Source organism: Penicillium coprophilum (genome assembly GCF_028826855.1).
Source record: "Penicillium coprophilum strain IBT 35676 chromosome Unknown utg000004l_segment0_segment0, whole genome shotgun sequence".
NCBI classification, from domain to species: Eukaryota; Fungi; Ascomycota; class Eurotiomycetes; order Eurotiales; family Aspergillaceae; genus Penicillium; species Penicillium coprophilum.
In genome coordinates, this window is record NW_026622723.1 from 773,010 (window position 1) to 799,179 (window position 26,170).

The 26,170-nt window shown below is 48.6% G+C and overlaps 11 protein-coding genes across 11 annotated transcripts; 5 read left to right on the forward strand and 6 right to left on the reverse strand.

Moving 5' to 3' along the window:
* Nucleotides 1-481: 481 nt before the first annotated feature.
* On the forward strand, nucleotides 482-1,273 carry N7500_004710 (uncharacterized protein; the record flags this gene model as incomplete). Its single annotated transcript, XM_056675855.1, has 1 exon — nucleotides 482-1,273. One exon carries the CDS (start codon nucleotides 482-484, stop codon nucleotides 1,271-1,273), a length of 792 nt encoding a protein of 263 aa, XP_056530855.1.
* A 318-nt stretch (nucleotides 1,274-1,591) lies between these two features.
* N7500_004711 (tyrosine-protein phosphatase) lies at nucleotides 1,592-2,811 on the reverse strand (the record flags this gene model as incomplete). The annotated part of the gene is made up of 5 exons (XM_056675856.1): nucleotides 1,592-2,087; nucleotides 2,174-2,374; nucleotides 2,427-2,506; nucleotides 2,593-2,629; nucleotides 2,705-2,811. 5 exons carry the CDS (start codon nucleotides 2,809-2,811, stop codon nucleotides 1,592-1,594), a joined length of 921 nt encoding a protein of 306 aa, XP_056530856.1.
* Nucleotides 2,812-3,309: 498 nt separating this feature from the next.
* Nucleotides 3,310-6,410, reverse strand: N7500_004712 (glycoside hydrolase family 35 protein; the record flags this gene model as incomplete). Its single annotated transcript, XM_056675857.1, has 4 exons — nucleotides 3,310-4,441; nucleotides 4,494-4,995; nucleotides 5,052-6,128; nucleotides 6,179-6,410. 4 exons carry the CDS (start codon nucleotides 6,408-6,410, stop codon nucleotides 3,310-3,312), a joined length of 2,943 nt encoding a protein of 980 aa, XP_056530857.1.
* A 324-nt stretch (nucleotides 6,411-6,734) lies between these two features.
* N7500_004713 (uncharacterized protein) lies at nucleotides 6,735-8,447 on the reverse strand (the record flags this gene model as incomplete). The annotated part of the gene is made up of 1 exon (XM_056675858.1): nucleotides 6,735-8,447. The coding sequence occupies one exon, from the start codon at nucleotides 8,445-8,447 to the stop codon at nucleotides 6,735-6,737; it is 1,713 nt and encodes a 570-aa protein (XP_056530858.1).
* Nucleotides 8,448-9,416: 969 nt separating this feature from the next.
* On the forward strand, nucleotides 9,417-12,071 carry N7500_004714 (uncharacterized protein; the record flags this gene model as incomplete). The annotated part of the gene is made up of 4 exons (XM_056675859.1): nucleotides 9,417-10,009; nucleotides 10,068-10,396; nucleotides 10,450-11,206; nucleotides 11,261-12,071. 4 exons carry the CDS (start codon nucleotides 9,417-9,419, stop codon nucleotides 12,069-12,071), a joined length of 2,490 nt encoding a protein of 829 aa, XP_056530859.1.
* A 1,261-nt stretch (nucleotides 12,072-13,332) lies between these two features.
* On the reverse strand, nucleotides 13,333-15,190 carry N7500_004715 (putative GABA permease; the record flags this gene model as incomplete). The annotated part of the gene is made up of 5 exons (XM_056675860.1): nucleotides 13,333-14,123; nucleotides 14,174-14,554; nucleotides 14,608-14,687; nucleotides 14,843-15,027; nucleotides 15,080-15,190. 5 exons carry the CDS (start codon nucleotides 15,188-15,190, stop codon nucleotides 13,333-13,335), a joined length of 1,548 nt encoding a protein of 515 aa, XP_056530860.1.
* A 741-nt stretch (nucleotides 15,191-15,931) lies between these two features.
* Nucleotides 15,932-17,290, forward strand: N7500_004716 (uncharacterized protein; the record flags this gene model as incomplete). The annotated part of the gene is made up of 4 exons (XM_056675861.1): nucleotides 15,932-16,441; nucleotides 16,503-16,645; nucleotides 16,703-16,770; nucleotides 16,833-17,290. 4 exons carry the CDS (start codon nucleotides 15,932-15,934, stop codon nucleotides 17,288-17,290), a joined length of 1,179 nt encoding a protein of 392 aa, XP_056530861.1.
* Nucleotides 17,291-17,744: 454 nt separating this feature from the next.
* Nucleotides 17,745-17,984, reverse strand: N7500_004717 (uncharacterized protein; the record flags this gene model as incomplete). The annotated part of the gene is made up of 1 exon (XM_056675862.1): nucleotides 17,745-17,984. One exon carries the CDS (start codon nucleotides 17,982-17,984, stop codon nucleotides 17,745-17,747), a length of 240 nt encoding a protein of 79 aa, XP_056530862.1.
* Nucleotides 17,985-19,549: 1,565 nt separating this feature from the next.
* N7500_004718 (kinase-like protein) lies at nucleotides 19,550-20,863 on the forward strand (the record flags this gene model as incomplete). The annotated part of the gene is made up of 5 exons (XM_056675863.1): nucleotides 19,550-19,794; nucleotides 19,858-20,192; nucleotides 20,253-20,560; nucleotides 20,618-20,803; nucleotides 20,852-20,863. The coding sequence occupies 5 exons, from the start codon at nucleotides 19,550-19,552 to the stop codon at nucleotides 20,861-20,863; spliced, it is 1,086 nt and encodes a 361-aa protein (XP_056530863.1).
* Nucleotides 20,864-21,812: 949 nt separating this feature from the next.
* N7500_004719 (alpha/beta hydrolase) lies at nucleotides 21,813-22,831 on the forward strand (the record flags this gene model as incomplete). The annotated part of the gene is made up of 2 exons (XM_056675864.1): nucleotides 21,813-21,932; nucleotides 21,998-22,831. 2 exons carry the CDS (start codon nucleotides 21,813-21,815, stop codon nucleotides 22,829-22,831), a joined length of 954 nt encoding a protein of 317 aa, XP_056530864.1.
* A 217-nt stretch (nucleotides 22,832-23,048) lies between these two features.
* Nucleotides 23,049-25,799, reverse strand: N7500_004720 (uncharacterized protein; the record flags this gene model as incomplete). The annotated part of the gene is made up of 4 exons (XM_056675865.1): nucleotides 23,049-24,082; nucleotides 24,136-25,557; nucleotides 25,618-25,701; nucleotides 25,754-25,799. The coding sequence occupies 4 exons, from the start codon at nucleotides 25,797-25,799 to the stop codon at nucleotides 23,049-23,051; spliced, it is 2,586 nt and encodes an 861-aa protein (XP_056530865.1).
* Between the last annotated feature and the right edge of the window lie 371 nt (nucleotides 25,800-26,170).

Below are 26,170 nucleotides of genomic sequence, written 5' to 3' on the forward strand. Positions count from 1 at the left end.
ACGTTGGCCTTGAAATCTTCACTTTACATACCTAGGGAGCTATACATACTTGATTTTTAATGCCGGTCGGAGTTTTCTATCTTAGGCCTCTTTTACGAGGTTCAGCGTCATGCTCAGTGCATTTCAGTAAATTCAGACTAGTCAAGTTGAAAGTGAGATCCAATTAACGCTCAGGGGCCGAGAATGGGCTTATGTAATACTCAGTTTACCCCGGGGCCTACAACATAGGGACCAATAGTATTCCTCAGGCGGGGTACGGAGTAAGAATAACATCAATGGCATACCATATCACTTGGCTCTCTGACTGCCGTCGCTTAAGTGCACTTGCAAATACAAAGGGACTACACCACTCTCTTGAACTCTATGGTCAGGCTTTTGTTTATCAATTTCAACGAGGTCGTTCTATCCCTGTGAAGCCTAAGAACCTATCAGGACTTGCTTGATAACCAAAGCAGGAGAAATCTCCCTGTGGACTGTCAAGATGGCCAATTCTCCACCATTTTCAGACCGAGCTGTTTATCCGGCAGCGGAAGTGGACGATATTCCGTTAGACAATTACTTGCGCCATCTGGTCCGCAGTCTACAAGAGGAGCTTAAAGACAATCTGTTGGCTATTTATCTCTTCGGTTCTGCCGGGTACGGCGCATACGAGCCTGGTACCAGTGACGTTGACGTGTATGCGATTATCCATGAGCCAATACTGGACTATCAGAGGCTGTCTCGCATCATAAGCCATACCACTATACCCTGTCCAGCACGCAAACTTGAATTTGTCCTCTTTACCAAAGCCAAAGCCGCCAGCCAAATGACCAATCCTGCGTTCGAAATGAATTTCAATACAGGAAAGGATATGAATGACTATGTGAATTTGAATTCTCAAACCGAGCCTCGCTTTTGGTTTTTGCTTGATATTGCTATCGGTCGTGACTTGGGGAAGTCACTTCTTGGTCCACCTCCTGATAAATTGTTTGCTGCTCCGAAAGTGGCGTGGATATTGAATTGTATGGTTGAATCATTGGCATGGTACCGTCAGAATGGCCCCGTGACTTACGATGGCGTTCTTAATGCGTGTCGTCAACTGTGTTATGCAAAAACCTTGACGTGGAGGTCCAAAATGGACAGCGGCACTTGGGTACTCGATCACTGTAACCAGCCCAAAATCGTTACACTTGCCATGCACGCTCGGACTTCGAAGGCAGCTTTGCCACAGGATCTGGCTCTAGAGTTCTTCACTATTGTCGAGAACGAACTCGAGCAGCGTAGGGGGAATTAATGCTTGGGAAGTTGGGATTTTCAATCAGTGATGTGTCGTACTCCGTACATACATCTGCATGACTTTTCCTGTTTACCTAGGTAGCAATGCAATAGGCCGGCATTTCTATACGCTTCCTGATTTGATATTAAGAAACACGAACTAAAAACATCCAATCCTCCACCATTTATTATCTGCCAAATCCACAATAAGAAACGCTAGACCCATCCCAAATATGCCAAGGTCATTATCGTATCTACAGATCCCATATCAAATACAGTCAAAGCCACCAAAGCCACCCATATACCCAAATCCGTCCCAAAGAAGCAAAGAAACCCCCTAAATCAAAAACTTCCCCCTAATCCTCTCCTGCATGTCAAACCCAATCCCAACCCGTTCCAAATACCCCCTCACACCCCCATACCTAGTCTCCAGATATTTCGTCGTCTCAGCAACGAAGCCAGGCGGACAGCGCGTATAATCTTCTCCGAGTCCAAGAGCCCTGATTTCCTCCATTCTCTCTTCAAACTCAGACACAAGCTCCAGCTCAGACCGGCTGTAATCATCCACAATCGCGTCAACCGGAACACCCCCGACAAGAAGTAATACGAGTAATATCACCAGACCTGTTCGGTCTTTGCCTTGTGTGCAATGCACTAATGTGGGATATGACTCCTCGCGAGCTAGGATCTCAAATACGGAGCGCATCTCGTTCATGCTTGAATCCAAGGTGTCTTGTGCTAGACCTGTTAGGCCACGCGGTTGCATGGCGGTGCCGCAGACTAGACGCACGGCATCGCTGCGGTAGCCTGTTGTTACGAGGGCGATGATTTTGCTGGATTTGGATTAGTTATGTGTTGGAATACATGTGATCAGAATGTCATGGATTGCAGATCGCATGTGTAGGGATGGGCCACATACAAATATGTCAACCAGTCCAGTCTAGATAATAAGGCGCGTTCGAAGCCTTTGCCCGTGAGGCTTATTAGGGCTCTCTGTGAGCCGGGGATTTGGAGGAGGTGTTCGTCTGGGTTTGTTGGGATGGGATCTGGTGATTTTTCTGATTGATCTGATTTGGCATTTTGAGCGCGACGCTTTTTTGTGCCCATTTGGTGTTCTGTTCTGGTTTTTATGTATTAGTTTCTGGATTTTCCGGGTGCTATTTGTGACATACTGGGAACGGAGATCGATGACAGTGTGAATGTTGAGTTCTTCCTCTAGACGACGTTTATCTCGTTCCGAAGCATCATCGAGCTACATTCACATTAGTTTTTCGTCTTTTCTTGGCTGTTCGCTCTGACAACGCATCAGAGTCATAATTTGAGCGGGGTTGAAATTACCCTTGCGCTGCGAAAGAACACGCCTTCTTTCAATATTCTATATGAATCGTTAGTCCTGGAAGGAAAATTCGAACATATCCCCGGATCGGGGCCACGGCGCGTCTTAACTCACTCTTTGCGACAAAATTGATTAACCGACCGGCCGACATCACGGAAATTGATGATGTTGTCGAAAGGCCGATCGGGGGAGTCTAGATCCACGCTGTTATGGCGCGACATGATTAGATATTACAAGAAAATATAAACAGAGAATATGTTTAGAAGTGAAAAGGAAGAACGTGTTTAAACGTGTTTAAACGTGTGGAGAAGTACAAATGGCGGTGGACACGGACGTTGGGCAGACATGATTTGTGACCGATAGTCGCCTGGACAATGAACTGACATTTTGTTTATTGGAACTGATTTAATTTGGATTACTTTGTTATTTGTTTGCTGAAAGAGTTGAGAGTTGACTATATTTAGGTCTTGGGAGTATCTGTAAGGACTATACGGAGTACATTTCTAGGACTTTTGACCGGGGGTATGCCTGTCTGTTTTGGACTACAACGTACATCAAAGTCCTCCGTACTCTCGACTCTGATGTAACGAACAAAAAAAAACAGACAAAAAAACAGGGAAGCAAGGAAACAGGGATATAAAGCGATGATGAAACAGGTACCTGAGCTAAAGAATCTAGACCCCGGGAACATTTCATCTCCAAATGTGTCATCAGACATTCTAAACATATTGTCCCCGGTTGTTCCTCCACTGCGGCTGCAAATAGGACCAATCGTGATTGAAGTTGAAACCAGTGCGATAAGCCCCATATGCAATCAGATCCACTTGACTCAGTTTCGCTCCTTGCTCCGTCAGCGCCCACAGACTAATCGCCAATGTGTTCTTCCCGCGGTTATTGATCACCCCCGGGGGAAATGGAAATCGGGTCTGGGGTCCGATGTGTGGCAGGTAATGACCGAACTGGTACCCATTCATGAAGATCTGCACTACTGCGGGGGAATCAGATGCACCGAGCTCCAGGCCAATCGGAACATCCAGGTCTGAGTCTAGATCCAGTTTGAACGTCGTCGTGTAGAATCGGCCTGCGGCACCAGAGACACCTTCCAAAGGACTGTCTGATGTTGCGCTCTTCGATGCTTTGTATCCTGGAAGATGCCAACCAAGACGCTCTCCATAGAGGCCTCCTTCATTCATGGGTCCCCGGACAGGATCAATATTGGTCTCGCCGCCGGCATTGCCTTGGATGCGCCAGGACGTAAATTCTCCGCCAAGAAGCGTAGCGCCCAGTATACCGCGCGGGTTCTGGGCCCCGTTCGGTTTCACATTTTCCTCGTCGTGGCCTGTGTAATCCATGACAACGGTGAGAACATTGTCTTTCTTGCGGAGCGTAGAGCTGTTGAAAAGTAGCTCGGCTGAGGTCGCTGCCAGGGCAGGGTCGCCAATATCTCCGCCAACGTAGACTCCATTGAGCCAGGCGGCCCAGCCAGCGGCCACACCATTCTGGACAGTGAGATTTGCGCCCGTCGCTGTTGTGCCATCAAACCGTCCGCGGTAGATTTTCGTCCCGACATGGTAACCGTAGTCACCAGAGTAAAGCACAGGAAGTGTGAGCGGTGCTATGGAGTTGACCGATTTCGTCTTGTTGCAGACGATCCAGCGAGAATCGTCATAGCCGGGCTTGATTTCTGGAAGTGTATCTTGTGCTTTCCAAGACTTCAGGGTCGGCAGCGATATCTTGGCGTGTTCGGCGCCCGGGACTGATCCGATCAAGCTGCCGTATGCTGTTTTCTTGGTTGGGACCTCCTTGCCATTCCATTTTATTTTGGTCACCTTAGAGTTGCCCGTATAGACCCTAGGATTTTATATTAGCCGACAACTTATTTGAGAGTCAACCTCGCACTTACTCAAGAGAGGTCGTGTTTGCATTATCGCCAACAAGACTGACAGTGTTTCCGCTGACAGTTGCTGTGCGAACGAGGTATGGCCCGAGGGCGATGATTTGCTCACTGGGAGTCACAAGCGGATTGGAGGTAGTCGGTACGGCAAAGAAGTTCCATGCCGTCTCTTTATCGAGCAGATAGACCAGCACGCCGTGCGAGAATTTCAACACAGTGGCGCCATCCCCTTGAGTGTATGTGTATCTGGTGCCATGATCCGATGCGACTGATGTCACCTTGGAGTTTCCGTACGTCTTGAAGGTAAGATGGGTCGGTTCGTCTTTGAAGACAAACTCTCCTTTCTGCCCAATATTCAGATAGAAGACAATCACATCTACATCAAGAGTAGCATAGGTCAAAACCTCGGCAGATGAATAAAGCAAGCTTGAGCCATCACCAATCTCATAGTCAGTGACTATGATTTTGCTTTGACGGCCTGCCAATTCAATATCTGGGATTGTGAGGGCCCCTATCGAGTAGTATCCAAGTTAGCACAATTATTCCTATCAAAATCGGAGTACATACCTTCCGAGGTGTTGACATTAAGCGAAGTAGTAGTCACGGCACGAGACGAGCTGGTGGAGTGCGCGAGAACATAGAAACCAGCGTGGTTTTCCGTATTTCGCAGGGCCCATGTATATATACCAGCGTCACTGGTGTACCCCGTTCCATTACCTTCCATTTGTGTATGTAGAAGTCCAGACGACACACGAGTAAACAGGCCAATCAGCTTGGTCTGCTTGAGCTTGTCTCGAATCTCACGGGTCTCTCGCATGGGCGCAGAGTAGTCATAGGAAGTATAGACAACGGGAGCAGGACTTTGTCCCCAAGACGTTGCGCCCATGACCATGTAAAGATTCTGCAATGTGACTCTCTGACCGATGTTATTCTTATAGTAAACGTCTGGGAATTCAGGCGAGAGCTCGGTAGAACATTGATCGTAGAATGTCCCTCCCCAAGCGGAGAACCAACCGCCCTCAAACTCCGGCAGGTACTCAGGCTGAGAGCTCGAGTAATTCTGGAACCACTGATAATAGGTGCGAACGAGATTGAACCCAGTATTTGGGTTGGTGCAGGACAGACCACCAGGATAGGAGTCCAGACCATAGACGTTGACAGCACCGCCCACATCCTTGTAGTCCGTTGACCAGCTCATAGAGCGCATTCCCTTCTCGTTATGCGTGCTCGGAACAACAATGCCAGCCTCAGCAAAGGCGGCTTTGATTTGTTCCATATACTTAACAACAGTGTTATCAGCACTGTAAGTTGTCTCTTGCAACTCATTCTCATGTTGATTGAGAATGACCGGACCGCCATTCGTGATTTGGTTTGCGGCGATGATCTTTCCGATCTTCTGGATCCACGGATACCATCGATCGTAGTAGGAACTTGCACTGGTGCGCGTGCTGCCCATTTGACCATTGGATGCCCACAATGCAAACCCACCGGCAGAGGTCTCGGCATTGCAGTAAGGTCCCGCACGCGCGATCACATACAGACCTGCCTGCTTGGCGTAGTCAAAAACGCGCTGAACGTCATGAGCGCCGTTCTTGAAGTCGAAAGTATCTTCAGAGGCAGAGTGGAAGCTCCAGAAGAAGTAGACTTATCGAGATTAGGCCAGTGTGACCGAATGTTTCTGTTATGTTACTCACTAGAGATTGCATTAAACCCGTTTGCGCGTAGCTTCTGAAACACGTCGAGCCATAACTCCGGCACAGGGAGTCGCTGGTAATGAAATTCGCCGGAGAAGATATATACCCTCTCTCCCTTAACTGAGAGGCTGTGATTTTCCCATGTTACATCAGTAGTTTTGCCATTATCCGTCGCAGAGACGAAATGGCCTATGAGTCCAAGTAGAACGGGAAGAAGCGCGAAAAGACGCATTGCTGAGTGTTTTTCAGATACCGTTCACCTTGGAACATGGCTTGTTATAGTGTATGCATGCTTCGGTCCTCGCTATAGCGATACCCCGTACTCCGCTCGGATTGGTGGATGTTTTGAAGATCCATGAAAGACCACATTAGGCAATTTTCCAGGAGGATGCGGGGGAATGACCGACTTTTGACCGGGGCAAGTTTCATTTTTACATTCGAGTTGGAAAATTGAATATGATACGGATTGAATAGAATATGAAAGCAAAGGCAAGAGACCCCAAGTCCTTGACACTTTCCGATCTATTGTCAGTGACCCCTGCAAGTCCCAAGTTCTTTAGAACCAAATGGTACGGTGAAATGTGTTTCTGTAAGTGATCAATCGATTCCCATTTTTATCCCTGTTGAATGGAAACTGCTCTCGATGACGCCGGCGACGCGCCAAAAGGTCTAATGTCGTCTCGCCATTGACATTGCGGTGGTTTCGATCCGCTCCATGATGAAGCAGCAACTTCACCACTTCCCATGATGATGTCAGTGAGGCCAGATGGAGAGGGGTGTTTCCATCACCGTTTTCTGCATGTAGGTCTGCTCCATGGCTCAGTACCAATTTGATCGTTTCAACCATCGCTGGCGACGCCCCGTATATCATCGTATGAAGAGGCGTTTGGCCATAGGCATCCACCAGATTTACCTCCGCTCCGTGGGCGAGGAGGAGCTCTACCAGAGACCTGCTATCAGTTTTATAGATAGCGGTTTGCTTTTCATCATCCCGGGCGCTCACATCTGCTCCATATGTCAAAAGAAGCTTTGCGGTTTTGTGAACGAATGAAAGGTCGATTTCAGAATCCGGGCTCTCGGGCCCAGGCTTAGCCATTGGGCGTCCGTATCGGTCGAATCCGTCAAACTCATATCCCTCCGAGTCATATCCACGTGGCTTTGGTCTATATGAGAAGATCGAATGTAATGGAGTTAGTCCACAGGGAGATCGGGAATTCACATCGGCGCCAAGTTCTAACAACACCTTCATCAGTTCTGCCCTACTTTCAGATGCCTCTTCGGTTGCTAAGGCACCAAGTAGTGTCTTGCCAGACCCATCCACATCATTTGGGCTGAGTCCACGAGCAACATACAGTTGAATGAGGTCTCTTTTGCGGGCTTTGGTTAGAATAGACCGACCAAGGCTGTCCCGGACACTGATATTTGCACCATGGTCGAGAAGGTGTTTTGCCGTTTCTCCATGATAGACCGTACATCGATTCGAAGCATTTGTAAATGCATGAAGGAAGTCTTTGTCTCTCACATTTGCACCGCGTTCAACAAGCAGCTTCACAGTGCCATCGGAGATCAAGCTACATGTGTCCAGTGCTAGCTCTAGCGGTGGATGTGAAAATGTAGAAGATCCTGGGGAATATCCAGGCCAGTTGGGGTTCGCACCGACATCGAGCAGAAGCTTCACGGTGGCATAATAGTCCGGTCCTGATTTCTTGCGCCATCCAGAGCAGAAATTCTGCTTTGAGCACGTGCAGTGGTTTCTGTCAATATGTCCATATGGCCTCATTAATGCAAAATACAATGCATTGTCGTAGTATTCAGGCGACCTTGTGATGCCGAAGTCAATTTCAAGGAGCAATTTAATCATGCTAAGAAAGCCCCCTTGAGCCGCCCACTTTAATGCATCTCTCATACACTTCACTTTGAGAGCTGGGATCTTCAGTTTTAATTGAGCAAGGTGTTGAGTAAGAGCCTCCACTATGTCATTATGGCCACCTCGTACAGCCCAGCCCAGGATTGAGGTATTCCAATAGCATCCTGGTGCATCATGGCCCGGTGATCGTTCTCCTTCGTCATTGGTGTCGTCCTCAACAGTTTCAACATCCGCGTTGATTGAGAGGAGAAGCCGTGTTGCATTCACATCACCCCCTTGTATACATATAATCAGTGCCTCGTGCAGCTCCTGGCGCTCCCGCTGGTACTGGCAGTGCCAAAGAAGAGGTTGAGAAAGTTCGGGGTAACATTTAACGAATAAAAGGACGTCGGCAACACACATGTGAGAGCAAATCTCACATATCAGCTCATTTGGTAAAGAAAGCACGGAAACGTTTGCCATTTTTAAAAGAAGGAAATCCGAAGAAAGATAATGAATTGAGAAGAAGAGATAGAAAAGAAACAAGTGAAGAAAGGAAAAATAGAGGAAAGAGTGAAAGAAGAGTGATCGAAAAGAAGGAAAGTGAAGAGAATGAAGGAAGTGAAGGAAGTGAAGGTCGCCGTCTTTACATCTACAGATATAGGTACTAGTACGTCTATGGCAAGAGAGGTCACATGAGTCAGGTACCATGTCCAGTTCTCTACTCAGGTGTTTGCATGCGCAAGCATCTGGATATGCCCCCTACATCTAGTCTTTCCGACACAGCTTCAACGCACATTATCACGCTTATTGAAAACCAATATCAATGCGTGTATGTACTTTTGGATTTGTTCTAATAGACTGGTAGGTGTATGCTCTAGCCTCCGACTTCGCTTCCAAACATCCGTTACCCAATCCGGCAATCCGGAGGTCACAACACATTGGTATAATTCTTTGGCCTTGACCCAGTATACACATAACAAAAACAAAGATCGGGCCAATATCATACATCGTACGTACACTCATAGAACTCAGGGTTCACCCCTTTTCAGGGTGATTGATGCCTGAATGCCAGTTTTACCACTAAACAGAGGGTTTGGACTGCCGTTTTTATAAATATGCGTATATTGCAGGGGCAGTACATATGCCAAGGGTACTGGGAGTGTCACATTAGCCCCAATGGAGTCGGTGCCAATGGAGCTAAAACAACCCGCGAAAATCATTTCCACATCCACGGCCACATGGATACGAACTCAGCCTCATCTTTTCGAGCAGGGGGATTCGGAGAATTACTTCTACCCGGGATGCCTATCATTTGCAGTGCACTTGTCTCTATCCCAAGCCTGAAGTGTACCTCTACTATATACCACGCAGTACATTCCCACCCCAAGTATGGAGAGTGGAAGTGTTTGGCATCGTGCCAAATATGTGTTCTCTAGTCAACGCTATCATGGTGTTCCCAGCAATCAACCCGAGAAAGCAATACTTCATTGGTCAAATCGAATTGAAAGTCAGGAAAATATCGAAGCCAGTGCCGAAGCAGAGGTTACTAAACACGACTCATCCCGCCCCCAAAAGCCACAGTGGATTAATGGCGTCTTGCTCTGTGCCAAGGCAACTACTGTTCTGCTTCTTTTGAATCTCACCTTCATTGCAGTCGCTGCTGGACTTGCCAGCCGAAATTCAGAGAACAGTGGATTCTCCAGCGTTCATGTAATGTACCAGGGCAGCTGTATCTTGTCCAAACGATGGAACATCGCCCTGCACTTGATAATCAACATAATCAGTACTGGAATCTTGGGTGCGAGCAACTACTGCATGCAGTCACTGGTCGCGCCGAGTCGGGAAGAGGTCGACAAATATCACGCACAAGGTCGATGGCTTGATATCGGATGCTCGAGTGTGAGAAATCTCTTTGTCATTGGACGATCTCGGCTCGCTCTATGGCTGCTACTGCTTATCACGGGAACACCGTTTCATTTGTTGTATGTTATCGCAAAAGGGTTAGGACACCAGATATGTGGCATTGACCTAATCTGACAGGTACAACTCGATGGTCTTTGAGGCCATGGCCGTAAACGAATTTCGGGTTGTTATGGGACCTGGGGACTTGGATTCTTCCAACATCGCGAGTTTGAAAACTCCTGCTCTTGATCAGTGTTTTATAATTTCCCCAACGTTGCGGAGTGAGGAAGATCCTGCATATCACGGTCTTTATTCTGACGTTGATGCCAGAGACTCAAACCCAGAGCTAGAGCATGGTTGGTATTCTGAGAGTGACTTAAGCTGGCATGACTTTGCCGCTGATATTGAGCGTGGGAACTATGACCGCCTGGACACTCAGCAATGCATCGATATTGATATTTATAACAGTAGGGGGCAAAGGTCGTCGTCGCGCTCACGAATGAGTTGTCCGTGGGCCAAGGTGGAAATGCTACGATACTCTGGACGAGCCTCGCGGACAGCATTTACTCAGGTGGTGGGCACAGTAATGAAGTGCACGGGTCTGCATTTGCTGGTAAGACCTTGATGATCAATATCCTTGACTCTGGGAGAGCAAATTACTACACAAACGATAATTTCACGGCTGAAGCGTGTCTTGACACTCTGGATACAGCCTCCTGTGACGATGCCGATCTTCTGTTGAAATGGGCCAATTATGATGAGGACCAGCCGACACTTGAGAGTGTGGATCGATACATACAGGTTAACACCACATCTAACATCATGGCAAGTGGCTACGTCATTACTTGCAATCCAACCAATAGATCAGGAAGGTATAACATCGACGGATGTCTTGTGATCAAATCCGAAGAGCGATGCCAGCTGCTCTATAGTCCGCCGATTTGCATTATCATTGCTCTCACGACATCCCTCAAGGTCCTGGCAATGGTCCTAGCGGCAAGAATAGGTCGCTATAGATCGCCGCCTTTGCTCACCGTGGGCGATGCGGTGGCATCATTTATGGAAAAACCAGATTCCACCACGGAGGGCATGTGTTGGTTATCCAACGCTGATGTCCGCCGTGGGGCCTGGAAAGTTCCCCAAAAGACAGAGGACCCTGATGCAGAGACTTTGGAAAGAGCCGATCAGCGAGTGCCGATGGAATACAGGCGATTATCGCAACGCAAGCACTGGCTGCAAGCCTCAAGCCCTATACGCTGGATAACAACCCTCGCCTTGTAAGAGCCCATTCAAATATTTCCTTTGACTCTATGTTAACCCAGACAATTTAGATGTTCAGCATGTATTGCCGCCGGAGCAATCCTCTTTGGAAAAGCCATCGCTCCACTAGGAGAGCGTTGGTTGACGCCCGAAATTCTCCAAGAAATATGGCAAAAGGGGTTCTCTGGTGCCAGGGACCATACCGACCTTGTTGACCTAAAAAGGACATTGTCAACTTTGAGCTCTGTGGTGATGGCCAATATACCACAGCTAGTCATCACAGTCAGTTATTTCTTCTACAACAGCGTGTTGACTAGCATGCTTGCGACAGCCGAATATAGCTCCTACGGGGCAAGTTCAAAGCCTCTTCGAGTGACATGGCCCATAAAAGACAGCATGCAGCAGTCAACGTATTGGTTGTCCATGCCATATCAGTATGGAGTCCCTCTGATGGTGGCTTACATGATTCTCCATTGGTTGATTTCCCAGAGTATCTTCTATGCCCGGGTCACGATGTATGACTGGGTTGGCCGAGAGATTCAGGGATTCTCGATCAACTCCCTGAGCCATAAGCCTTTGGCCATCTTTATTTCTATATTGACGGGTGCGCTCATGGTCTGTATGTTGCTTGGACTATCGGTCAGAAAGTTCAAGTCCGAAATGCCGTTAGCGGGGGCTTGCAGTGCTGCCATCAGTGCTGCATGCCATTTGCCCAAGGACGAGGACTTGGGTCATGCCGCTAGAGGGTCGGTGACGTGGGGAGAAACAGTGGCATCGCCATCCTGGGCGGGTGATTTTGGTGGAATCGAGGATGACAAGGGGCATTGTAGCTTTACATCTTTGGAGACAGTAAAACCTTCGTTGAGCAAGATGTATGCTTAGGAGGAAGTAACAGGTAGAATCTGTCAATATACCGTATTCTACCCAAAGTCATCGATCCGCCTCAGACACTCCATACTTCAGTAGTAACTCCCAGATAGCGCTCCGCAAAGCACAACCCAGCCCATAGCCCATTTAGACCTCCGCAGAGCCCATGGATGAGGGCCAGGGCTCAACCAGCGGTGGGCTATGAGCCATGGGCTATGAGCTGAGATAGAGCCCCATAGATAGCCCATCATAGCCCATTTAGGGTGTCTTAGCGCTTATAACCTGACGAATTATCATCGCTGTATCCTGGCCTTCTACTGATTCTATAGAGTTTGAATAGTAGAGGTCGCGATAACCCGAAAAATGCTTAATATTGATGCTTAGATAGTAGACATATATTTTAAAATTGTGTGGGTACTATCACTTTCTCAGTAAACCTCGGTTCAAAAATTATCTAACGCGTTTTCTCGTAAATTTATAATATAGAAATGTAAATTGAGAAAATGTTACTAGTTACGCTACCCCCTACAAGGAGCTGGGCTGGGTGCCGTAACCGAATCACATGTGGGTGTATATATATGGGTACCCATGCTCAGTATCACCGCAATCCTCAACTGGGACCGGAAATACATATTGCCGCAATATAAGAGCCGATTAAACCGAGAGTAATTTATTTTTCACAGTGTTTGCACTGTGTGCTCATTGGGCCTAAGCGGGCCCCATCATCCCATGATGGGCTTAGTGGGCCGACCCGGGCCCAAAGCCTAGCCCATTTGCGGTTGTGGGCTTTGTGGGCTTTGAGCGCTACTTCCAGATCTGCCAACCACCCTTCTACAGCCGAATAGCGCTTCGGTGCTGTATACATAGGTGTATGGTTCTAGACCCGAGAATTGAACCAAAGAAGAAATTGAAAGTTGTAAAGCTTGACCTAAGTAATCGTCTCCCGGAATGAAGGTCGAGGGAACTCCCGAAATACCAAGCTTCGGAAGCTCCACCGCAGCCGCGCTTTGACAAGTCTTCTCAAAACGCCAGAGAACGCACGTGGGAGAAAAGCCAAGGCCGAGGTTGAAAATGTTGGAGAGACCGTGTCAGAATCTAATTTCAAAGACAAAGCTATATTGCGATGATTTGTAGAAAATATGTACATTCTGGATAGATAGTAAATAAAGTATACGTACAGTCTAGTCACACCGTGGTGATAAAACGCTATGAACAAATTTTGGCAACTCAATTGCTTCCCCTTCCCCCTCTACGTTCGATCCAATTTTTCCACGCTTCACTCAGTTTGAGCCCACGCCTTGACGGTTGGGCCTTGCCAAATATGCCGTCCGCGAACAATCCAATCTCCACAGGCAAACAGCATGACAAATCCGAGCACAGGCCCGGCATAGTTCATGTTCTCCGCGGTAACCGGGAGGGTCGACGGGAATGGAAGGAAGATAGCGAAATAGGTGGCGAAGAGAATGGCAAGGAGATTCATGGGGAGACCGAGTTTCCCTAGCGTAAATGATCCCTGTGGGACATCCTGGGGCGCCATGAAGCGCTTGAACACAAGGAGGATGAGAGGGATGATATAGGAAATGTAAAGACCGAGAGTGCTGATTGAGAGAATGGCGCTGAACGCAGCCGTAGATCCAATCTGGATGAACGATAGTGCGAAGATACACGATGCAACTAGGAATAAAGCACGGATGGGGATCTTGTAGGTTGGGTCGACGCGGGCAAAGAAGACGGAGAAGGGGAGTCCGTTGTCTCGAGCGAAAGCCCAGGTGAGACGCGTGACAGAGGCGAGGCCGTTGAAGAAGCCAATCCAGCCGGGCAGTATTCCCATTGTCATGAGGATGAATGTGGCTGCCTTGGACTTAGTTGCTTGGTAGGTGATTGTAATGATAGGGTAGCCTGTGGGGCTGGTGACTGCCTCCATGTAGTCGCCCATGGAATAGAGAATGGCGATCAAGTAACAGAATGCGAGCAGTCCGTTAATTAGAATGCCGTAGATCATGGAGCGGGGTACGACAAATTTGGCATTTTTGACTTCTTCGGCCATGTGAATTATGCCATCGACGCCTGTTGGTAGGGGTTAGATTGTTCAACATGCCGGTAGTGGAGGGACCTACCACTCAGGGGAGTAAGAACACCAAGAAGACCAATGGAGAAGACAACTCCAGGATTCTTCCAGCCACTAAAGCCGCTGACAAAGTTGTCCCAGACGAATGCGTCGGGGTTTCGAGGGGCGAGGATAACGACGACTGCGATGACGATAGGGAGGAACACAACATGCATGATACCAGCAGCAACCTCGACGACTCCCAGAACGCGACGCGCAAACACATTTATGAAAATCGGGATGATTGCAACTGCCCACATGAGCAGAGTACCACGCCACCTCGCCATTTCATAGTCCGGGTAGGCCAGCTTAACCATGCCCTGGATTTGGTTTCCGATAAAGAAAGGTGCTATACAGACCAATGAACTCCAGCTAAACACCGTAACCCAGCCTAACATGTTTAGCACATGACCAAAAAAGGAAAAGTATGAGGCGTGCGCTCACCCTGGAAGAAACTGAGGAATCGACGGCCACGAGGGGCGAGGAAATAGCTCCAGTGATATTGAGCTCCTGCAGTTGGGTGTCTGCCTCAAGGTCAGCGGGTCAACGGACGAAGGTAGGGTGCCAGAATGCCGCTGATTGCAGCAGCCAGATGAGATGTGAGGCAGTCCAGTCCACTGGGTAGGCCGAAAGAAGGATGGCGCGGTGAAATTCTGGTCGCAGTAATCTTTTCACGTACATAGAGGCAAGCTCGGCCAAGGAGCATGCAATGGTCAGATTGCCCAGGGTGGTCAAGATAATGCCATACACAATCGCTGCAGGGCCGCCGTTGTACAGTCCCGAGAGCAAGCTACCGCCAGCAGTTTCCCATGAGGCAAGCAGACAAGCGGAAAAGGCGACTGAGGAGAAGAAATTCAGATATCTCTGTTGGAAGATTAGACATTTTGCGCCAGTCCACTGAACGCGGGGCAATTACCTCGAGGTGTTGTTTCTGGCGAAATGTAGCGCTCTCATAGCCGCCATGTCCACTCCCTACCGGCACTGATTGCACAGCGCTTTCGCTCTTCATTTCCAAATCATCCTGCATGTTGAGGTACGGTTGACGAGAGGAAATTTGCAGAGGAAAAAAATTCGACTGAGAAAGGACCGGTCGAAAGATGGCAAGAAGTAGCCATTTTTGGCTCCTTAATTCCGTGCATAGAGACTAGACAGGGGTTTGGATATTGCGGAATGAATGCGAAACATGCAATCTAGAAGCGAGAGAGAAGAAGTTGTGCCGCGTTGAAACGGTGTCCTCGCTTCGGCGCAAACCCTTGTCAATTGCAATATAATAAAACCGGTGCTACTCCGTATTTAGTGGTAGACCGGGAGTCTTGGCAGACCATTGGATTGTTGTAAATTGAAGGGCCCAACTTCCACGCTTGTTGGTGACTAGCATTTGCCCTAAAAGCACCGGTCTTTTCTTTCGTGAGTCCGAGCGGCATCCTTCGCTAACTCGGCCCCTTCGATTTCGGGTTGATCACAGTTCATTAATATCGCCATCGAAGGGAATTTATCGGATCCAATAGGGTCTCAAAACTAGTGTACAATGTGGTCGTGGTATGTCCGATTTAATAGACACTTACTCCGTACAGGATCCGTATCCCTGCAGTTAGGTGAGAAGCAATGGTAATACGCCAAACTAGCAAGCCACCCTTTCGCCCCTGCAGTTGGGGTCGGGCTCGAAGAACAAGGATTGTAAACTTTTCAAAAGTAATAAAGTATTTACAAGATGTGAGCAAGGTAGCTGATTATATGGCACCCATCTCCCCAAGTTCTGAAAAGTGTGATGGCCGAACAAAAGCCCGCCTTCCTGGCTCTATCAAGTGATAATCGGGGACCGATCATCACTTTGACCTCGGTGTCCCTTCTGATTGTGGCTATAATCTTTGTGCTTGCTAAGTTCGGTTCGGTGATCTATTTCAAGCAGCGACGGACAACAGTCAATACTCCCATCTGGCTCGCTTTGATACTTGCAATCATTCAAGTCGTTATTTTACAAAAAGCTATTGGCCATGGACTGGGAAAACATCAAGACAAGCTTGGTGAAGGTGACATTCAAGCCTGGAGCAAATATGCCTTCGCTGCTCACTTGTTGCTCATCCTTGTCTTGTCGCTTTCGAAAATGTCGACTATCCTGCTGATTTGGAAGTTGACGCCAAGTAAAAGCCTTCGTCGCAGCTGCGTTTTTACCGGTGGTGTAGTTGTTGGGTGGACGGTATTCGCAGTGTTGGGTATAGCGTTCCAATGTGAACTACCCCAGGTGTGGCTATACTCGCCCAAGCGATGTGCTGGGCAGGTCAGTATACGCCAGAACCCCGGGCCATAACTACTTTTTGAACACCTCTGATCTCAAACAGGGAGCCCTCTTCTACCCGGTCGCATTGGTCAATATACTCACAGAGATGATCATCATTGTCCTGCCGTTTATTATGATGCGACATGTTCAGATGGCCCAGAACAAGCGGGCAAAAATCCTATGCTCCTTCTCTTTGCGCCTGAGGTATTTTAGCCACTCCAGGAGTTTTCCTTCGAACGTCCAATAACTAACCTATCATAGTATGGTCGGCCTCGGAATCGCCCACCTAGCCCTCACACCTTCATTCACCCATTCAACCGACGTTTCCTGTCCGTGACACCTTCCACTTCCAACTTTCGAACCTGTTTACAATAATCTGACAAGTATATAGGGGACGTGTCTATTTGGGAAGTGGTTGGACAGGCAATGATGCTCACAACCGTCACAATCGCATGCGTTCCAACCCTTTACCACATCTTCGCTGGCCTGCACTCTGGCCTATCCACAACTGAGATTCCCGAGGGGCTCGAGCTCCCCCACACCAAGTCTAGCGGGTATATCAACCAATCCTCCTCGGCAGCAAGCCAGTCGCATTCGCGGTCAGAGTCGCGTGGACGCCCTAGGAAGAATGGACGGTCAATGTTTGATGGATGGGGAGGTCAGACGGGGGTTGTTACCGAGGTTTCATCGGGAGATAATCAGAATAATGAGGGTCGACGGTCTAGTTCGAGCGAGGGAAATGAGAGCACGCGGCATTTGACGCAGGATCTCCAAGGGAAGGGGGGCGTTTTAAGGACGGTGGATGTGACGGTGGAGGTTGAGAAACACTATCAAGGGGACCGGTTTTAGGACGGATCAATGCCGATGAGTACCATGTGCCAGTGTGTTGATCACTAAGAGGAATTCTAAAAGTAACAAATCAAATATCTTATTGATGTCTAAATAATGCAGCCCCATTGAAGAATTCGGCGCGGCCCAGAGGCTCATTTGACCCGTTTCTAGAGTCGACCACGCCTTCGACTGCTCTTAACTGCTCTCATAGCTCCAATGATTGAGCATCCTTGGATCTACGATCCATATAATAAGCATGACATGGATATAGATAATAATGAGAATATCCGGTGTACTTGGAATAGTTCATTCCTTTTTATTGGCCTTTCTAGATGCCTTGAAGATGTACTTGTTTCTTTTTTCGTATTGTTGTTCTTACACAACACGACGCTTCCTGCTAGACCTTTCCCTTTTTATACTATCAAGAATATTTCCAGAAACACCAATCAACAGATCCTTTACTGGAGGGTATTTAGCTATTCAAGCTCAGGTTTTCGACAGCCAGCATCAAATTTCCAACAGGACCCATGCCGGCTTGATCCAAAGTAGCAAATTCACCGCGAGAGGAGCTGTCAGGCAGTCCTTCGATAAGTTCGGACCATTCCGTTGGCGAGAAATATGAAAGCTCGAGAGAGATACGTGCTAAAAGAGCAAACTCTTCAGCGTACTGCATGAACCCATCTTGTTCATCGGCTGTATGAATTGTATTCATCGATGCCCGTACATATAGTTGCTGGTTTGATTTGCAAGCCACATCTAGTCTGTCGAGAGCCTTGCGTAGCGGGTTATCAGACAAGGGAAGGGTGTAAAGCGAGGATTTTTGATGGAATATAAGGCCATGAATCGCTGGACCCCGATGGTTAACTCAGTGGCCTGCGAAGAGCATGAAGGGGAAGCACACCTGTAGCGATTGTGAACAAATTCAACTTGCTTGCGCCGTCTAAGAAGTTCGTGCTTTGGTTCGGATCATCGTTGCATAACCTGCGAACGGAATCGACAAGAGAGATATCTTTCTTGGGCAGTTATGGATCTGGCTGGACAGCAGATATGCATTCGGTGGGAGAAGGTGCTTGAATTCATGGCTCTGGAGATACCAAATCAATTTGTATCTCTCTAAGAACCATTTGTAGGAATAAATTGTAAAAAGATCAATGGCGGAGTCAAGGAGGAATACACAGTGGCACATTCTATAACAAGATTAGTATATAGGTATCAAACTTGATCTTACCAAATACACTGATCTTTGATACTATACTCTGGCTTTGATACTGATAGGATCAGAGAATGAATACCAATGACCTAGTTTTGCCCCAAAAGCTTTAACATAAAGGGAAAAAAACAGCTAGAAAAAGCGCAGTAGACTTCAAGCCAACAAAGAAGAGAAAGACCAAATGCACACCTTTAGTCTCTTTGGGGTATAGGGCTTCTTCTGTAGTGAGTTACATAGCCAGCTGATGAATGTTGGGCCGAGAAGTTCTATGTATATAAGGGAAAAAGGCGTGCAGTTAGGCTTAAACATTGTCCAATTCAAAATCAACTATATATATTTGCAAATCGGTTTTTTGCTTCCACTTTGCTGGCCGCTCATTGGTCGATGGGTCTGCTACCACTTGGCGTCCACCCCATCAAAAATTGCCATGTTACCCTTTTTTTCGCTTTTCTCTATGACCCTTGATCCGATTCACTTCAAATTTGGTGTGTATATAGGAGGAGTTATCTATTTGTACTCTGCCAAGTTTTATCAATTTCAGACTATAGATAGTTATGTTTCTATCTTATACTTTTTTTTCTGCCAGCCGTATACCTACCGCTATAGAGCAGAGCGCGAGCGAAGCTCTATAGGAGCGTAGGTATACGGCGCTTCTCGCTTCTCGCTTTTCTTTATTTAATATTTATTTAATATTATTCAAATAAATTGGCGAATCCCCTAATAGATTTTGGTTTAGTTGAGCGAGGGTCTGCCCGGAGGGTAGGCCCGAGCTTCTTGTCAGATACATAAATATGGCACCGAGACGCTATGAGTTGGGTTACTCCCAATGGAGTTGCTCACAAAGATGAAGCCTTTATTATAGTGTAATGTTGATATTTCATCCGAACCACCCCTTTTGCTTTAAAACAGATCAATCACCTGACCTGGGTGCAATGCGACATCTCGCGACCTTCGCGCCCTTTCAGCGACCAAGTCGAACGCGCTCAATTCTACTCTGAAAGTCATTTTATTCTCTCTTCAATATTCAAGATATCATCCAACAGACGCTTCGCTTCTTCTCCTAGACTATGTTTTCGTCGCTTCTGCGATCTCTCCCCCAGCTTGGGCGGAGATGGAAACCTCTCGATTTCTCCAACACCAACTTTGTACGGATACCCGAGTGGCACAAGATTGAAGAAGAGACTCTTCCGGACTATATCGCCTCGGACTATTATCCAACCCGAATCGGAGAAGTCATCAAGGAGCGGTATCAAGTGATCGGCAAACTGGGATTTGGGTCAACCTCAACTGTATGGCTTGCACGAGACATGGAGTGAGATTCCTCATGATTTCATGCCTTGACTGATTCAGAAATACTTATATACTAAAATCATAGTGACCGGCGTTATGTCATGCTCAAAATCTTCGTCCGGGCTTCGTCTATGGGCAAACAAGTGGATAACGAGCTCAATATGTATAAATACATGGAGGAGTCCCCAACAGCCCATCCCGGTCACGATGTGATAAGAACGTTACTTGATACATTTTATATCGACGGATCCCAAGACAAAAATCGATGCCTTGTGCATCCCCCGTTATGGGAGAGTGTTTTAGCTTTCTTACGCCGCAACCCGGTAGAGAGGCTTCCCTCGCCAGTCATTGCAGTCGTTCTTCATCGCCTATTTTTAGCATTGGATTATCTTCATACAGAGTGCCACATTACACACACTGGTTCGTGGCCCCATTCATCTCTTCTGGTCTCTATACTTTCCTCACTCATTTCTCCGTTAGATATCAAGGCTGATAACATCTTGTTCGGGATCAAGGATAATTCAGTCTTCACTGACTTTGAAGAGCACGAATTACAAAAACCTGTTCCGAGGAAAGAGGTAGACACGGACGGAAGAACAATATATATGTCCCAGGAACTCAAAGTACCCAAACAAGTCAGCTCCCCCATCCTTTGTGATTTTGGTTCGGCCGTACACGGTGATCAGTACCACTCGGTATTTATTCAACCTCAAATCTACCGTGCACCAGAGGTAATTTTGGGCGTTCCATGGACGTTTAGCGCCGATATATGGAATGTGGGATGCATGGTAAGACTAACTAACAGCCGCATTAAAATCCGCTAATTGCTAACATTCACGTTATAGATCTGGGATATATATGAAGGTGGTTCCCTATTTACAGGTCAAGACCCCGAATATGAAAGATACCGGAGCCGGGCACACCTTGCCGAGATGATCAATCTCCTTGGCCCCCCGCCTCCTAGTCTTCTTACCCAAGGGGAGCTGACTGACAAATTCTTTTCGAGTGAAGGTGAGCTTCTTATTCTCACTGTACGTGGCGACTGTCGGCATTCAAGTACGCTAACTAGGTCGATCTAGGCAATTTTTTGAATCCGGGCTTACTGACAGGTTTAGTACCGCTTGAACTCAGGGAAACTACTCTCGATGGGGAAGCTGAGAGAGCAGCTTTTTTGCGTTTTATGCGCAAAATGCTACAATGGGAGCCCGGTAAGCGCAGCTCAGCCAAGGAGCTAGCGGAAGACGAATGGATACATAGCCATATGTAAATCGAGTAAAAGATAATTACATTTGTATTATTTGATACTTTTGGGCCCTAAAAGCCCCTATCAAAAGCCTAGTGGGTTGCATACTACTAGGCTCATAGCCCACCGGTGGCCCCGAAGATAGGGCCCAAACCCCGACCTTTTAGTGGGTCGGGTTGGGCTTTGGGCTTTGTGGGCTTTGAAAGCTTGGCGGAGCCCTAGTCTCTACGCCTATCTTCGGAACTTATACATGACCGATCAGCATACCCAGTCCTCCCGACTAGTAAACCCGACTGCACGATAATCCTGTACTTCCATGGGAGTCGATTCACCCATGAAACGTTGGTAGGTCGAGGATCCTACCAGAAAGGATGGCGATATTGATCACTCAGATAAGAGATGATAATGATGGATGGGTGTTCCTTACGGACAAAGCTAGAATTATAAAGAACAATCTACCTCATTAGCTACACGCAGAAGTTATATGTGAATCTGACAAACACAATCACAACAAATATAACTGCCGTGGCTTCCATTCTGGAAGTTACCCACAGCTTTTGATACTATGCACATTCTATTCACGGGCTATAAAATCTACACAACATGTTATACTATAAGATAATTGGGCTTGACGTAAAATGTAATCTGCTCTATCTGTCCTCTCCACCTCCCGGCACTATATAGTGTGGAGATATCCCGCTGGCAGGGGTGCCAGTGGGGGTAGTCCTCTGCTTACAAAAAGACATAAATAGATATGCTCATCCTCCATTCTAACGAAATCAGAAATTCACGCAATCATGTCAGTCACACATATCTTCAAAGTCGTAGACGGCCTCTCTCTAGAGATCGATGTCGTCTCCCCACCAACGAAAGATGAAAACAGCCCCGTCGTCCTACACTTCCACGGAGGCTTCCTAGTAAGTCCCAAAAATGACCTAGAACCCCAAAATACCAATCAGCCAGCTCACACCACACCTCGCAGTTTCTAGGCGAAAAAACAAGTTTCACACCCCACTGGCTAATAAATGCCTGCCAAAAGAGAGGTTGGACATACGCAACCGCCTCCTACCGCTTACTCCCCGAAACCCCAGGTCTTGAAATCCTACAAGACGCAATAGACGCCGTAAAATGGGTTTATGAGAACATCAGTAAGCGGGTAATCATCGCCGGCTCTAGTGCAGGCGGGTATCTAGCGCTCGCTGCTACCGCGCATCCCGCTACACCACGGCCACTCGCCTTGCTCTCCGTTTATGGAATGATGGATTCTTCCAGTGAGCGGTATATCCATCCTGGGCAGCCGCTTGTTGCCCCTGTTGAGGATGAAGCGCAGGTCTTGAAGGAAGTCGAGGATGCTATGCGGGCTGATGCTATTGATGGGTATGCGTTTCCAACGGACCCGCCTGCTGATGGTCGGTTTCGGTGGATTATGGCTTTGCATCAGGTGGCGCAGTTCCCCGATGTACTTGCCAGGAAGCCTGGGTTGGCGGCGAGGATTGCAGCTGAGGGGCTTGGGGCGGTTTCGGTGGAGGATCGGGTGCTTTTCCCTGTTAAATTTGGGTTGAAGGAGGATTTCCCGCCAACGGTTCTTGTGCATGGGGATGCAGATGAAGTGGTTGGCTTTGAGCAGAGTGTTGTTGTAGCTGGGACTTTGGAGGAGCTTGGGGTGGATGTTTCGTTTGAGCGTGCGGAGGGACAGGGACATGGGTTTGAGGTGAAGGAGTTTATTGATTTAGATGGAGGCGACACATTGGGAGACAAAGCCGTGACTGATCCGCTGAGACGAGTGATTGCTCATCTTGAAAGACATGTGCAATGATGGTGCTAGGGAGACATTGTGAATTAGATTGATTATATACGAAACACCGAGAATTATAAAAGTGAACCAAATAATCCCACTCCAATATCCTCCAGATCACCGAATTCAAATCCGAAAAGCGCCAGTAAATCACCTGTAAAGTACATAATAACAAATCGTACATCAAGTTAACGTTTCAAATAGACATACACATCATCAGTCAATATCAATCACAGAATCACAGAATCTCGGAGAATCTTGATTCTCGTCTGCCGTTCACCGTCTCACTGATAGTAGGTGGGACGGGAAGACTCTGGTCATTAGCACTGTCCTTTAGACTCTGAGCATCAGCGCCGTCGCCGTCGCCGTCGCCGTCGCCATTCTTAGACACTGATTGGGGCCCCGAGTCGCGACGGGAGTCACCATCGTTGGAAAGAGACTCATCATGGTTACTGGACACGGTCTTGAGGAACGACCGGCTCAAACGATTCCTCTTCTTGCCATTGCCATTTTGCTTGGTAGAATCTGGGGCAGACTCTGCACTATTGATCTTGCTGACATCAAAGTCATTGCTGTAGTAGCTCGAAGATCTGTTGTGGGTCGGGATAGTCCCGGTAAGAGGATGTGAGGCCAGTGCTGCGCTACGAGTCTCATCACGGCCGGTCAAAGAGGCGCCACCTTGAAATGCGGGTTCATTCTCTGTGTTGGACTCCGGAGCTGGCTGGGGGGGATATATGGGAACTGGGCCACTGGAGCGGCGGGCGAGACGGTCGCGGAACCAGTTCCTGAGCTTTGTATCGGCGCGTGGACTTGTGACTGGTGGCGTGAAGTAGTGCACAACTGTTGGGTCTGAGACGGCTACATCCCGTTGTCCGAGCTCGAGGGGCTCGGTTTGGCTTCGTGTTGGCCGCCGTGGGATCGCCGCAGGCACATCGGTTTCATCGGGCTTTGAAGGCTCGGTCTCTGCGACCGAGGAGGCGGCTGCAACGCTTGGGGAAGCGGCTATCTCTGTTTCAACAGAAGCTTCATCGGGGATGGTATCCCTCGGCTCTGGCTCAGTAGAAGCTTGCTCGGGAATGGTGTCCGTCGATGCAGTGGGATCTGGGGCTGTAGTCGGAGGCTCCTCCAATACAGCTCCTGCTCCTTCAGTAACAGGCGAAGCGTCTTGAGCTTCTTCAGTCTCGGGTTCCTCAACCCGAGCTCGCTTGCCCTTCCTCCTCCATAAGAAGAATTTGGGAATCTTGCTCTCGGACTTTTCGCGCTTGCTTGTACCTACAACATTGATTAGAGGGTGTGTTGAAAGAGGGAAAAACAGGACAGCTTACCTCTGAGTTGTTTCTCTATCTCTCTTGTATCAGCGTCGCGTTCACGCTCGACAGCAGCATGTCTCTCCTCCTCTTCGGCGTCTAGACGGGCTTCAATCTCATTGGCTCTCCGCTGTTCGGCATTCTCGGCAATCTCATCAAGAGCAGGCTGGAGGCGAGACCGGGCGACAGCATCGACGTCGGCCATGTCCATATACGTTTGACGGCCAATGTTGACTCGATCCTCTTGGGTGGGAACGCCTTCGAACTCCTCTGCCTCCTGTCGCACACGTGCCTGGGCAGCCTCGTCCCACTCCCTCTGCAGTGAAGGTGGAGCGCGACCAGTATCCGCGCAAACCCGCTCTTCCATGTCCTGGAGGGTTCGGTCCACATTGCGGCGGGCAGCCTGCATAAGTAGTTCACGATCCTGTGTCTGACGATCATCTGCCTGGCCCATCTTGGCCCGCAGGCTGTTCATCTGGCTCCGGATTTGCCGCGATTGCTCTGCGTCAGTCTGAGAGCCTTCCGCGTCGCTTGAAGACCTCTTGCGGCGGGTGATTAGGCGGGACCGTTGTGGTTGAGGTGCGGTACCATAATATAGCTGGTAGTCCGCATGCTCATTCCGCATCAGTGCTAGCTTCTCGGCGGCTCGCTTTTGCGCTGCCTCTTGTAGGGCAATCGCACGCCGAAGGGCATTCCCATCTGCCGTGGATATAGTTTTGCGGTAGCCTAGTTGGCTTTGCCCCTTTTGGGCCGCTCGGACAGCGGGAGATTCGCTGGTCTGTGGCTTTGGATCGGTGACTTTGTACATCTTCTTGGCCATTGAAATCGCAGCAGCGCGCTGCGAGTGCTGGTGAATTTTTTCCTCCGTCTCAGGTTGGACAGGTGGTGAATAAGTGTACAACTTCGGGTTAGCGTTAGACATATGCCGGACCCGGCTTGCTTCCATAGCAGGATCTAAGTTGTCAAGGGGATCCTCTTCTTCCACCTGAGAATACCGTGCTGCGCCAGTTGCAGGGTCATATTGGAGTTCGGAGGTGTTCCCCGCGTCAACAGGTGCTGAGTCGGCTCTTTTACGCGAGAGCGTGTAGGCACCCGATGCAGCCTTCAGTGCCTTGTCTTTCGGGTTGCCGCCAACGGCCGTGTGGTGGTAACGGTCGGTAGAGCTGCCACGCCTGACAGCGGATGCAGATGGCTGGCTCACCGAGGCTCTCTGCTCACGAACAGCGAGCATTGCGGCTCCCAGTCCGTCCGCGCTGTGCGCCGTGGGAGGTTTGGATGGCTGGGGCGGAGCGTAGTCCTTCACGCAGAGTGCAGCCTTCTCGGCGGCAGGCTGTCTAGCCGGGGGTTGCCATATTTCGACAGGTCTGCGCTTCGCGTGAGCGAGCGCCGAGGCAGCAGAAGCATGGTCGAGCTTTCGGGCACCGCCGACCGCGCGTGAATCTGCCACAAGGCACACTATTAGCTTCGGTGTACTCACCTCTATCCAGGGATGCTACTAACTGATGTTCTGAGTTTTGGTTGCGGTCGGGGCGCGGAGAGATGCCCTGCGTTCAGGATGCGTCACATATAGGGCAGCAGTCGCGGCTATTTCATGTGAGATTAGCTTTCAGCTGAAGATCATGAATGTAGATCTTACCATCGTCCGCTAGCCGGGGCTGGCGAGTCACTTGCGCAGTCGCCATGATTGCACAAATTTGGAGTCGACAAGGAAGAAGATAGCAGAGACAAAACTATATGTGGAATGGAAGTCCGGAAAGCTTCTTTCATCCCCGTGACGTCGGTCGAAAAGCCATTGCATCATCGTTTTGGGGTGAAGATCGATCTGCCCCGGAGGTACGGAGATCTCTACGCTAGTGAATGGTCTAAGTGGAGCGAAGATTCCGCATTAGAACGAAGCCGACTCTGATTTTCAGGTCGTGACGTGACTCAAAATGATTCGATGAACCCTGATCTACATGGATCTACATAGATATACACTATATATTCCGACCTCCCACGATTCATTTGAATGACGATAACACTTCAGGGCCAACAGGTCGTAATCGGGGAGTGG